The sequence below is a fragment of the Lonchura striata genome, chromosome 4 (assembly GCF_050655825.1).
Source record: "Lonchura striata isolate lonStrDom1 chromosome 4, ASM5065582v1, whole genome shotgun sequence".
In the NCBI taxonomy this organism is placed as follows: domain Eukaryota; kingdom Metazoa; phylum Chordata; class Aves; order Passeriformes; family Estrildidae; genus Lonchura; species Lonchura striata.
Genome location: NC_140706.1, coordinates 18403309 through 18416600, shown reverse-complemented (window position 1 = coordinate 18416600; position 13292 = coordinate 18403309). Strand labels below are relative to the sequence as shown.

The following is a 13292-nucleotide window of genomic DNA, read 5'->3' as shown; positions in this document are numbered from 1 at the left end:
ATTTTTTAAAATACTTTTCTTAAAAGCCTATCCTATAGTGCTACAATTTAACAAAGTAAATTGCTTCTGTGCTTCTATAAAGGAAAACTGCAGTAACATACCAGGTGTACAATCTGGACCAGAAAGCTTCAGAAGTCAAGAGCAAAGGACATTTAATCCTGACCAAGCAGACTAAACATTTGGTCTGAAAGCTGGAGAAAATTCAAGGTAATAATAACGTGCTCTGCATGTTGCAGTACATCTCCTCTAGCAGTTGGAGTCCAAAAAGGTCACATCAACCATGAGTGAAGAAAGAAAGGAAAACACTCAGCAAGATGAATATTGCTCAGAGCATTAATTTTTCCATACCTTCTCCACAGCAGGGTCACAAGCAATTAAGGGTCCTCATAGTGGGAGCACTTCCACTGACATACTTTACTCTCATCCACATTTTTTTTCCAATTTCTTACTTTGGAGAGGTGGTGTGTAGTGATCTAACAAAACTTGTTTTTATTTTCAAACTGCCCTAGAAATTAAATTTTTTCAGACAAAATATTGATGTGTTTTTCCCTCCCATGCTCTCATTTCCTATGGAGTGACCTGATCATCAGCCTTATGTCTATAACTGTCCACTTCTGTCAAGTTGCAGAAAGAAAGACAGTCAAAGCCTCTATGTTAATACTTACTCAATAAAGTCAGGGTTTATGAAAAAGGGATTGAAAAGTGAAAATGAGAACACGTGAGAAATGCCTTCCTGATTCTGAAGAAACAAAGCTGACAACTTTCACATAAAGATATTTATTTTAATATTTATGTGATCCTAAATGTTCTTCTGATTTATTTTCTCTTTGCAATTGAAGATAAATGTCCAAAATTTCAGAAAAGAAAAAGAGCTGTTGTGTTAGAAGAATTGACAGTTATAATGTCATACATCGAAGTGTCAAGATGTCTCAGTTACACTCATCTGCATTTTCCATTATCTGTATTTTACTTATCAGTATTTTCCACTTAGCATCCAGTTAGAAGATCCCATATACCATTGTACAGGTCTGCACTGGGGTACACGCTGAGTCCCAGGGGACCCCCAAGTTCCCCTACACTCTCAGTTACAGTGATTCTTTTAAAGGCAAGGCACAGCCTTTGCAACTCTTCTATCTGTTCAGTTTTTTATATCATGCCTGCTGACATGCTGTCTGAGTTCTTCTTTGCCCTTCTGAAATGCCATTTTATCTATGGGTATTGAATAGCACAGTCTTTCATATGCAGTCAAGTGCATTTTTTTTGTGTTATGACTTAAATGGATGCTCCTGCAAGTCTACATAAAAATCACCTGAGTCTGTGAGCTGGAATTTGAAGGAAAGCAGCAAAATGCACATATAAGTATTATTTCTCATTCTTTGATGTTCTACTTCAACATCAAATTCAATTTTCTATTTTATTTTCAATAAAGAGAGAAGATTTCATTTTTATACTACTGCATTTTTATACTTCTGTATGGATAAAATAAGCATCACTTATTAAACCAAGCAATTTAAAAATATTATTTTAAGGAAATTTATGTGTTTATCTATATGCATATTTGTAGTTTTAACCCCCTCAAATATCTGCTTTTTGTCATGTGAATTTTCCAAAACAATCACTCATTTTTAATTTCAGCAGTACAGGACCATCTGCTCTGTCCTGCTGGTGCTCCAGGCTCTCTCCTCAGACTCTGATAAAGCCTTTCCTTTGCAGTACCCTGGCCCTGCTACACTTGCCTCTCCTTCCACTTCATCCTCCTTCCAGTCATGAGGAACCCCCCTTGATACTTTCAAGAGCACCAGCAAGGGTGGTCTGTGCCTGGCAGCCCCTCACTGAGAGCAGCAGGGATGCTGCAGATGAGGCTGCACAGAACACCCCAGATGGGGACAGCAGGAGAAAATCCTTCTTCCTCTTACACAGGGAGATAGAGAGGTTCACCAAGTAAATTGCACTTAAATCAGTCAAATCAGAAGACACCTTGTCTGCAAAATTAATTGTGGGCAGTGCTAACAGGTAAATAGTTTTCTACTTTGAACTGTCCTGGGATTTTTAGATGTCTGCAGGAAACAGCTTAGCAAGAATGAAAGTTGAAGAACTGAGTTGTGGAATTGGGTTCCTAGCTATGTGTCTTTTAGAAAAGGTGCTTTACACACCAGTATTCCATTTGTAAACACTTTTAATCCTGTAGCAATACTTAACCCTGAAACCATGTTTCCTGACAGAAACTAAATGCCAATTGGAAAGGGTGAATGTATCAAAGATTTTCCAAAGTGGCATCCCTGGATGGTCACAGCAGTCACACTTCATGGAGAAATGTCTTGTCTGGTTCATGGGAACAGCTTTGTTGCTGTTTTGGGAATTTATTGCTTTATCTTTTTCATAGAATTATAAAATAACTCAAGTTGGAAGGAACCAATAAGGATCACCATGTCCAAGTCCCTGCTTCTCATAGGATTACCTAAAACAAAACCATAGAACTAAGTGGCATCCAGATCCATATGGGTTCCTTGAACTCTGTCAGGCTTGGAGGCATGACAGCTTTCTTGGGGTGAAGTGATTGTCCAGCCTCCCAGTTAATACCTTTTCCTAATGACCAACCTGAACTTCCCGTGATGCAGCTTCCTTCCATTTCCTTGTCCTGTCACTGATCACCAGAGAGAGGTCAGCATCTGCCCCTTTGCTGACACTTGCAGGAAGTCATAGCCCCACTCAGGTCACCCCTCAGCCTTCTCTTCTGCAAGCCAAACAAACCCAGCAACCACAGCCACTCCTCATTAAGTCTTGGCCTCAAGATCTTTCACCACCCTGCCTGCCCTCCTCTGGACACAGCCTCATAGCTTTATATCCTTTCTTACCTTGTGGTGCCCAACTCTGCCCCAGCACTGGAGGTGAGGCTGCCCCAGCTCAGAGCAGAGCAGGACAATCCCCTCCCTTGCCCAGCTGGCCATGTGTGACTGATGCCCCCCAGGACACAGCTGGCCTTCCTGGCTTCAGGGCACTGCTGACTCATATCCAGCTTGTCACTGACCTGGATCCTCAGATCTGTTCCCACAGGCTGTTCTCCAGGCCTCATCCTCTGATTTGTATGTATAAGCAGGATCACCTGTCCCAGGTAAAGAATCTGTCACTTGCTCTCATCAAATTTCATATGCTTGTTGAGTGCCTGGCCCTCTAGTCTCACCCACATCTCTCTTCAGGGCTTCTTTACCCTGGAGAGAGTCCACAGCTCCTCCTAGTTTAATATCATTATCAAACTTACTTAATGTACATTCATTTCCTGTGTTCAGATAATTTCTTAAACCTTACAGAGCTGTGGCCTAAAATGGAGCCCTGTGGAACCCACAGGTATGGCTTACATTATGATGTAACCCCATTTACTGTAACACTTCAAGCCTAACCTGTCAGTCAGCTGCTCACCCAGTTTATTATGGACTTTTCTAGCTGCATGCGGGATATTTTGTCCAGATGGACACTGTGAAAGGCAGCAAAACACCTTTTGATTTCTGATAGCACTCTTGTAATTTTTATTATTCTTTTTTCTGGCACTTTCAATGACACCAGGATAAAGCACCAGTGGCCCAGCTGAAAGAGAATGACAGGAAATCCAGCAGTTTTAATGGTTCACAACAATTTCTGTGTTCTTGCCAATGAAATAAACATCCTTAGTTTATTGTGGCTGTAGAATTAAGATGCAGATGTGGTGCATAACAACTCCTGCAAAGAGATGTATTACACAAATCATTAAAATCACTGAAAAGATTAAACGAGGCAGAGAAAACTGGGACTAACACTGCCCTCAAACAATTTCTCTTCTTGTTTCTGCCTAATCAGATGATAAATTAATTAAACCACTGGCTCAGGTGTTGCTCACGCTTTCTGAACTTTTGCCTGCTGCAGGGATTGGGTGGAGATGGAGACCTGGGACAAGGAAGAGGAGTCTCACTGCTGTCTCCAGCCACCCAACAGGAGGCTCTGCTGGACTGTGTGGGCAATGGGGAGCAGCAGCAAGCACAAGCAGCACAAGTGGAAATGGATGCGGGAATTTTGGAACTGGCCCAGGCAAATCAACAAGAGAGGCTTGGATACAAAGGCTAGTGAAGGTTACAAGAGTTACAAAAAGTAATTCTTTGATGTTGCAAGACAAGTAACTTGTAACACAAAGTTACAAGAATAATTCTTTTATTGATGTGAATGACGCATCTCACTCAAATCAGGGTGCAACAAATGTGGTTTTACATGCAATTTTGAAACCTTTCAAGTTTCAGATACAATATGATTCAATTAATGCATACTTAACACACACATACTACTGGAAAGCAACTGGGACAGTGTGGTGTCATCATCTATTTGCTTCTTTCATGATCTAGACATCCCTCAAGCTGGTCTTAGAACTATAGAATCATTATGGTTAGACAAGACTTCAAAGATCATCAAGTCCAATCACCAGTACTGCCAGGTCCACCACTAAACCATGTCCTCAAGCATGGTTTAAGGACACACCTACACAATAGGTTGCCCAGAGAAGTTCTGGGTGCCCCATCCCTGGAAGTGTCTACGGTCAGGTTGGCTAGGCCTCTGAGAAGCCTAGTCTAGTGAAAGCTGTCCATGGTAGAGGTTTTGGCAATAGAAGATGTTTAAGATCTTTTCCAGCCTAGAGCATTCCATGATTCTGTGATTTCCTGAATACATCCAGGGATGGTGATAACACCACTTCCCCAGACAGCCTCTTACAATGCCTGAAAACCCTTTCAGTGAAGAAACCTTGCCTAATACCAATCTAAACCTCCTCTGGTTTCCTCTTATCCTATCACATATTACCCGGGGGAAGAGACTACATCCATCCCACTGCAATCTCCTTTCTGTTAATTGTAAAGAGCATTAAATCCTCCCCCGACTCTCTGTTTCTCCGGGCTAAACACCCTCAGCTCCCTCAGCCGCTCCTCGTAGGACTTGTGTTCCAAACCCTTCACCAGCTTCGTTGTCCTTCTCTGGACACGCTCCAGCACCTCAGTGCTCCCCCCGATTTTCTGGGGTAGCATCACTCTGGAGCTACCAGCGGGGGCCACCCGCGCCCTCGGCCGCCCGCGGGGCTGTTGGCTCTGGTCCCGCGGGGACGCGGAGGGCGAGGCGCCCCCGGCTCGCCTCGCCTCGCCTCGCCCCGCCCGCGGGACCCCCCCTGCGCGTCCCGGCGCCGCAGCGGAGGCGGCGCCGCGCTGATGTCAGGGCGCGGGGCGGCGGGCGCGGCCGGCGGGCGCGGGGCCGGGATGGCGGCGCTGCGGCTGCTGCCCGCGCTCTGCGCCGCCGCCGCCCTGCTGGCGCTGCCGCCGCCCGCCGCCCCGCGCCGCCCGCCGCGCTGCGGGCCGCCCTGCAGCTGCTGGCGGGACTCGGCGCTCTGCGTGGGGGCGGCGGCGGCGCCGCGCAGCCTGCCCGCCGGCCTGGGCTCCCTGTGAGTGCGGGGCTGCGCGCCGGGACGGCGCCGGGTGGCGAACGGACGCGGGGCGGTCCCGCTGACGGGGGGCATCTCTTTTTCCAGGAGCCTGGTGAACGGGACCTTCTCCGAAGTCAAGGACAGGATGTTTTCCCACCTGCCCTCCCTGCAGCTGCTGTAAGTATGGCACTGGGAAGGAGCACGGTCAAGTAGCACTTCAGCCCTTCCTCCTGAGCGGAACGCCTTTAAGCATAGAGCCCCTCAGCTTCTCCTAAATAGAGTTCCCTTTCTCTTGTAGAAAGGGAGAAAACAGGAGAAGACAGCCTGCACAGTCCCCCGGTGTAGCTGCTGTTTCATAACATTTCTGCTCAGGGATGCATTTTCTGCTTAGAAACTACTTCGTAAAATGTGTATTTAGTTACTAAAGGAGGAGGAAATGTTTTATGATGCCCTACGTTTCTTTTTTTTTTTTTTTTTTTTTTTTTTTTTTTTTTTTTAACGTCAGCTTTAGTAAGTTTAGGGCTGAGTTTTGTCCCCCAGAGTTCTGTGGTGGTGGCTTTCACTCCTGCTCACTTTGTGCCCAGGAGCCTTGCACTGGCTTTGTGACATAGTGGGCACAGTGGGGTGAGCAGAGGCTGCCAGGACACACTTCAGAGGAAATCCTCTGTGTGTGAAGTGCTGCTGTTGTCTGCAGCATGACTCCGTCCTTCAGCGTGCCACTTGCAGGGTGGCCCCTCAGACACTTTCTGGCCCAGCGCTCCTCTGTCCCAGGAGACAGTGCTCTAGCTCCCAGCACTTAGCAGCCATCCCTCCTTCCTGGCCCCAGGCAAGCTGCTTGGTCGTGCCCACCTTGCAGTTAGGTGTGTGCCTCCTGCTCCAGGAGATTGAGCAACTTGCTTAATTTAGCTGTCCTGGGAGGCAGCAGGGAAGACAGAGAGACTGCAGCACACCCCCCCTGGGGAGCCTGGATGCTCACTTCTCTGGCAGTCTGCAGCCAGGCTGAGCACCAGCCTGCATCCTGTCTAGCCCAGCACAGCCTGTCCGGAACGCCTGATACCAAGCAGGCCCTCCACACCTCCACCCCATCAGGACTGACTGGCCCCTCCAGGCAAAGACACACTGCAAAGGAAAATTCAGCAAAAAGATCCAAAACCTGCCAGAAACCCAGGCTGAGTGCTTGCCACATAACTAGATGTTAAAACGAGTCTTAGCAAGAGGTATTCTCTGAAGGTGTCTGGTAGCTGATGGTGAGGCTCCTCTCCTTGGGCACCCCATCTCCTTTGACACAAAGGCCTGTCTTCCCACTGGGAGGAACAGCACTCCATGCAAAATGCTGGGGGTAGTCGGCAAAGCAAGCGATGGAAGCCTTCACCTCCTTTAGTGTGAAACTGTCCCAAAACCAAGTTTCTGTGAGTTAGGGGTCAGCACCGAGCCCCCAGCAGAGGGCACGAGGACCTTGCCCACCAATAAATGGTGGCAGTGACCTGTGCCAGCTGGGAAGGAAAGGGAGAAATCCATGGGTGAGAAGCTGTGGGTGGAAAATTAGAGCTGGGGGGAATCTGACTTGGTTTGGACGGTGGTATTAGGAAGAGGGAGGAAGAGCAGATAAAGATTGTCCCTTTTCTTTAGCTGCAGTAGATTTTCTGTAGATGTTGGGGTGTGTAGGGTGGTGGGGCAGAGGTGGGTTGTTGAGGAAGGCAGAAGTTGCTCATGTCACTTTACGTGGTAAGTCAGATGTGGGAGCAAGAGGTGGTCACCACCACCACCACCTTGGACACTCACAAATTCTGTTTAGTGTAATTTGTAACTTTTTCCTTAAAGCATGAGAAAAAATAACAATTAAATAACAAAGAGCTACATGCATAATTGAGCAAATGAGCACCTCAGGACAATGTCTTCTGTGGCAGTAATCATGGTAAAATAGTAATGCAAGGATTTATTTTTGATGGTGGTCTTCATCTTTGTCAGATTTCTTTGGGATAATTTAAGGAGCATTTGTCTAGTATTAGCATAATATCCAGGGATCACAGGGAAAGTTTGCATTTCATATTCATTAGTCTTCTAAATTAATTTTAGTAAAATGCCTAAAACCATACAAAAGGAAGACTAATCAGTTGCTCTAATAAAGCAATTAGCGCAGACATATTCATTTATTGGGGAAATTCCGATATTTTCCAAAAATTATTTCTTTTGAGTAGCGTTAATATTTTAGACCAAATTAGAAATGTTGCTGTTTTCTTGAAAGGAGATTGCCCTCTCTGCCTTTGAACGAACATCAACGTTTGGAGATTGTCCAGTGTTGTGCTTTAATACAGCAAGGAATGAAGTTTGCTGGCAAAGCCTCCATAACCTCCTTCACCCTGGCTGTCTTGTGCTGGCTCAGGTGACAGCCTCTCTGGTGCGGCTCTGACATGCAGCTCCATGTCCCTGAAGTTCACACAGCAGCAGGGCAAGGCAGTGCCTGGAGGAGGCAGCACTGCGGCTCTTCCTCGCCGCCTGTGGACACAGAGCTTTGTTATAAAGACAGCAGGATTCTCTGTCTCGGTGGTTTGGATATGTCTGTGTTTCCAGCAGGCAAACTGGCTGCTGTCCTCCCATGCTGCAGGCTGTACCCTGTCTGCAGGTCAGGCTTGGAGCATCCCCTGGCAGTGTGGAATGAGTGAGCATTGGCCCACTGTGAGTGCATAAATGAGAGCTGGTGCTTGGGAGCTTAGGGTTGGTGCTCAGGTGGACTCTTAAAAGTTGTCAGTGGGGCTGGAGGGGTGGTGAGTGGATGGGGCCACACTCAGCAGACCTGCCATCTAATGATGGCTTGTTCTGCTCAGTGGACCATTGAGTTGAGGACCAGGTTATATTTAGCCAAGGTCAATGGCACATTTTCCCTGGGGAGTAGTGGACATTAACTACCATCCTGTAATGCCTTTACTTTTTTTTTTTTTTCAATAGACCATTCCACAGTATTTTATGTGTGCTGCATTGGTGGGGTGATATGAGCTCAAGTCGGTAAGATTAGTTTGGTCATGGGCCATAAACACAACAGGCATAATCCAGTGTGTCAAGTTTTAATGTGCTTTCCTAATGCCTGTTCTCCATTTTCAGCTTGCTGAACTCCAACTCCTTCACTGTTATACGAGATGATGCCTTTGCTGGTCTCTTCCATCTAGAATACCTGTAAGTTTGGTATTTTATGTCCTTTATAAATAAAGATGTTTTGATAAGTTGCCAAGACTCTCCTGCTGCAGAGTCTTGGTTTTTACTGTTATTCCCAAGAGCAGGAGAGCTGAAGGATTTATGTTCCACTTCTGTGCACATATTCTTTATGGTGGCTGACGATTTTTCAGATGTTACAGTGCATTTTTAAAAGATGCCTTGAACACAAGGTATCTCTGTGCAATTACAGCACACCAAAAAGGCATTGCTTAGCAGGAGCTTGCCTGGGCTTTCCAGAACAGTGGAACCCCTGTTAAGGTGACTTGAATCTCAGGCAAGATGTGGAGCAGCCCATTCTGACCTATGGGCAGCCCGAGCAGGAATTGCAGAATATTGGTGTACTGCCCTGAAAAATGCTGATTCTGCTTCTCTTCTCCCAGCTTTTGTCTCCTACTTTGCCTTTTTTCTGATACCCTATTTAATGTCCATATAATTTATCTTTATCTAATTAATTATAAATACATAAAAATACAAACATACATTTCATATAATATAAATTATTGTAATTATTTATATTATTATTTTAAATTATTTAACTCTCCTTTTGTTTATATCATTCACTTAGTTGATTTTTACATTCCTTTCTTTTTCTGGTCCTTATTTTTTTTATTTTTAGTTCAACATTTAAAAAAAAAAAAAAAGTATTAGCCCTGGTACAAGGCTTCCTCCCTTCACACTCCAAAGGATGGCATTTCTCTGTGTTACTCAGTATAAGCTGGTGAGTTTGAAACTATGAATACCACCTGAAAAAAATCCTCATTCCACCCACCTTTCCAAGCTGAAATGTAGCTGTGGAAAACATTTGTCCTTTTTACAGAAAGACCAATGATCATAAAACTGACTCTTGCTAAAATCTTGAAGGCAAATAGATATTATGATGGGGTATATTCAAGGTTAATAGTCTGGTACATGTGGAGTAGCCAACAATGGAATTTGCAGCTAATGGTAAATGGTATATGCTAAAATCCATGATTCAGCTACATCTGTATTTTTCAGAGATAGCAAGTTATCTAAGCATTCTCTTTTCCTTGTGTCTACAGGGAAAAAATTATTTGCAGTAGTTTGTAAAAAGGAAGAAAAACATTTTATGTTGTACCATTAGCAGCCTGCTTTCATGTGCTGATGGGCTTGTGCCAGCAGCAGAGCATACATCATGGTAGTTGTACTGGTCACTGAAACCAGATTCCTGTCTGAGTGAAACACCCTGCCCTTCCCAGCTGGTCAAAGAGCAAATCTCTGTCCCTGACCACCAGAGAGCAGGATGATGACCAGTAAAGCCTTACCGTTTCAAATTTTTTAGCAGCTGAACAAGTGGTCTCAGTTAATGGTTGTGGTTGCCTTTTCTGCTAATTCCGTAGAGCTTTTTCTCTTCCCAGCAAATCCCCTCTCCACCTTTTAGGAGCTGGCTGTGAGTGGCCTTTCTCTGTGATTTGTTTCTTTGGCCATGCAGCCAGTAAAACCAGTGGAGCTTCCATAACTCATGTCTGTTAGTTACCAGGGATCAGACTTTGTAGACAAGAAGGAAACTTCACTGACAAACAGGAATGACAAGTGTCTGTGTGTACAAAGCCAAAGTTCTGGCCGAAGAGCAGCTGGGGAGCACCCACAGCTGATGCTTATAGGCAGATAATACATCTCCAGCTGTGTCCTGCTGCACTTGAAGCACTTATAATGGCATTCAGTGCACCCTTAAATTGACTCTACACTGGCTTGTGTGCCGAGTCTGGGTAAGACACGTCTGATAAAGATGGGAGCTTTGCTGGTGAGCAGACTGGAATTCCCAGAGTAGCACCTCTTGGAGGCCAGGCTTGGTAAGTCAAGAATCTGGCAAATTCCTGAGTCCCAGCTTGTAGCAGTGGAGCCTTGTTTATTTGCATGGAGCTGGTGCTCTGTAGGGATGCCAGCAGCCAGTGTCAGGAGGCAGGGCGGCTCTCTGCCCTTGTGGATTGAATTTGTGGCTCTGCACAGCCCTGAAAGGGCTGACCTGCCTCTGACATCTCCCACACAGACACAGCACTTCCTCATCTGCCCCCTTTGCCTGCAGTCAGGGTCCCGGGCACTTCAGGAAGGACATTTCCTACACCTAAACTGCAGAACCAAGAGCACTTGTCATATCCTGCATTCCCATTATCACTTTCTTGAGAAGATGCCTTGTATCATAGCATTTTGCTTCTAACTTTTCTGGAGGGCAAACAGAGCTGCCAAGGAATAAGGGAGGCACTTTTATCTCATGAGCCTTTCATAAAGTCAGCATACAGTTGTCTTCATCCAGGTATAGCTGTAGCATGCAATATCTTGATGGCCACCTGGCTGCAATCACTTTGCAGGGATCATGGTGTATTTAGGGATGTGTCCTCAAGTGTTCAGGGGTCAAGATGCTCAAATATCAGCTCTTTCTTTAAATGCTGACGTGCAGTCAGGAGGAGCAGCCTGCTGCTGGAATCGATACGTGCCTGTCATTATTCCCCCAGTGCACGGGGCCGTGGCTTGTGTGCAGCGGGCACCCTGCAGAGGAGATGTCCCAGCTGGACAGAGCTGAGCTGTGGCAGCCGGACCTGAACCAAGGCAGTGGTCTTGCCCTTAGTGCAGATGTCAATCGTGCAGTTGAAGTCAGGGCTGTGTGGGCACGGAGGTGGCACTGTGTGTGTGTGCAGCTCCAGGAGCTCCCCATCAGAGCAGGTCTGCAGCCTGGGCAGCCCTGGCACCTCTGTGCTGCCTGCTGGTTTGAAAATGCTGATTTGTGAGAGGGGAAGGTAGGACTTTAGCTTCTAAAGTCTGACTCAGGAGGCTCGCCTATGCAGGTCTCTTGCCTCACACAACACATCCTGAGAGGATTACTAAGAGAGGAATAATTCTTTTTTGCCTTGTTCACTTTGTTCCATTTCTACTGGACATTTGTGTCATGTGCCATCCCTTGTGATGCCAGGTACTTGCATTGTTCCTTGCAGCCTGCCCAAGGAAAGGGGAAAAGGGAACATGAGCACGAAGTCTCAGCTCCGCTGAGACTTCCCCCCTTTAAGTCTGAAGAAGCTGCTCAGAAATATGCTGCATCTGGCAACCATAGCTTAAACCATGGTGATGCTAATAATAATGTTACTTAAAGTATTTTAAAATACTTTCTTTTTTGGCCTAGATTTATTGAAGGAAACAAAATTGAAACCATTTCAAGAAATGCATTTCGTGGCCTTCGTGACCTGACTCACCTGTAAGTTATTTAACACTTGATAGAGTAATTTCTACTTGAACAAAACTCTCCTGGAAGACCACTGGTTTTCCTGCCACACAGAAAACTTCTCTTCCCTCTGTGTCAGCTTCCTCCTGCTGTCAACAACATGCCTTCCATAAATTAAGAACCAGCCTTAGAGCAATTCTTGCCTGGGCAGCACTGCCACATGTTGGGCTGCCTATGTGCAGGCACAGCTGGGTCTGAGATGCCCCTGGCACCCCCAGTGCCGTGCTGGTACCACCACCACACTGCCTACTCATGATTAACATTCCTGCTTCTTTCCAGTGTGCTCAGTGATTGCTCTGTGGGTTACATTTGCACATGGGCAAAAAAAAAAAAAAAGCTTTAAATATTTTACTTTCATCTGAACTTCAAGCAATTTCCATTCTTGAATGAGAATAATTAATGCCTGTTCCTGGTAACTTCTAACAGTGCCAGTGGCTGGACAGTACCGGATAATTAAGCTGTAAGTGAGCTCAGACTTGGTAAGAATTGCAAGGTAAGAGAAAGCAATAATACTAAGCTCGACTTTCTTTTCTAGTTCGTTGGCAAATAACCATCTCAAAGCTTTGCCAAGGGATGTCTTCAGCGATTTAGATTCTTTAATTGAACTGTAAGTAATGAGAATCTTTCTGCTGCTTCTGTCACTCTTGCTCTCAGTTTTAAGTTCTGGGTGTGTAGTGCTGTATCTGGTATCTACACAGAAAAAAAAGTGTGTTTTTTTATTCTAGCTATTTTTCATTATGTAATTGTTTGCTTGATAGACTCTTCTAAAGCAACTGCTATTTCTTAAATCACTGTTGCTTCTCATGATGCTGTACATAGCTTATGTGGTTGTACTTCTTTCTGATGTCTCATGTAAATTGTGTTTTAGAGAAAGGAAGACAATGAATTTTAAAACTACAGTTTCTCTGAACATGTTTCCCTATTATTGTTGCATATTCCCTGAGATTATTTTAGTACAAGGGATTAGTTAAAAAAAAAATAAAAAAAAAAACCACCAACAACTTCTTTTCCTTGTTTCTGTGCAGTTGTAGCACATTGCTGACATTCTGTCAGTATTTCCTTGTGTAACTAGGATTCCCCTATTTTTGGCCTGGCTCTTCCAAACAAGCAAAGTAAAATCATAAGCCACCAAAATTGCTAAAGAATCAAATTGAACATACATTAGCAGGAAGAAGTTAAATTGACTCTACATCAACAGCAACTCAAAGAACACAAGTCTTACATCTGTATTTTACATCTGCAAGGCTGCTCTGTCAACCAGTGGTACTGGAACAGTTTAGTGAAGGAATGGGAATTATCTGTGTCAATGGTAAATGGTGCAAAGGAGGCCTGCACCAGACAACCTGAATGTCAGGATGTATTACATTACAGTCCTCATCCTATTAAAGCTTACCAAAAAGTAACTTTACACATGAATCATAG

General features: G+C 45.1%; 1 protein-coding gene and 1 long non-coding RNA gene across 3 annotated transcripts in view; one reads left to right on the top strand and one right to left on the bottom strand.

Annotated features, from left to right (window-relative positions):
* Nucleotides 1-5264: 5264 nt before the first annotated feature.
* Nucleotides 5265-13292, top strand: part of LGI2 (leucine rich repeat LGI family member 2) — a 19822-nt gene continuing 11794 nt past the window's right edge. Inside the window, exons 1-5 of the mRNA XM_021554313.4 lie at nucleotides 5265-5446; nucleotides 5534-5605; nucleotides 8528-8599; nucleotides 11772-11843; nucleotides 12406-12477. Coding sequence (XP_021409988.4) covers nucleotides 5265-5446; nucleotides 5534-5605; nucleotides 8528-8599; nucleotides 11772-11843; nucleotides 12406-12477 — 470 coding nt within the window. The remainder of the gene's footprint in view (nucleotides 5447-5533; nucleotides 5606-8527; nucleotides 8600-11771; nucleotides 11844-12405; nucleotides 12478-13292) is intronic.
* LOC116183533 (uncharacterized) overlaps nucleotides 5885-13292 on the bottom strand; it is a 46246-nt gene continuing 38838 nt past the window's right edge. For both annotated transcript variants that reach the window (XR_014954753.1, XR_014954754.1), the window contains one exon: nucleotides 5885-13292. This exon is cut by the window's right edge. This is a non-coding gene — a long non-coding RNA (uncharacterized LOC116183533).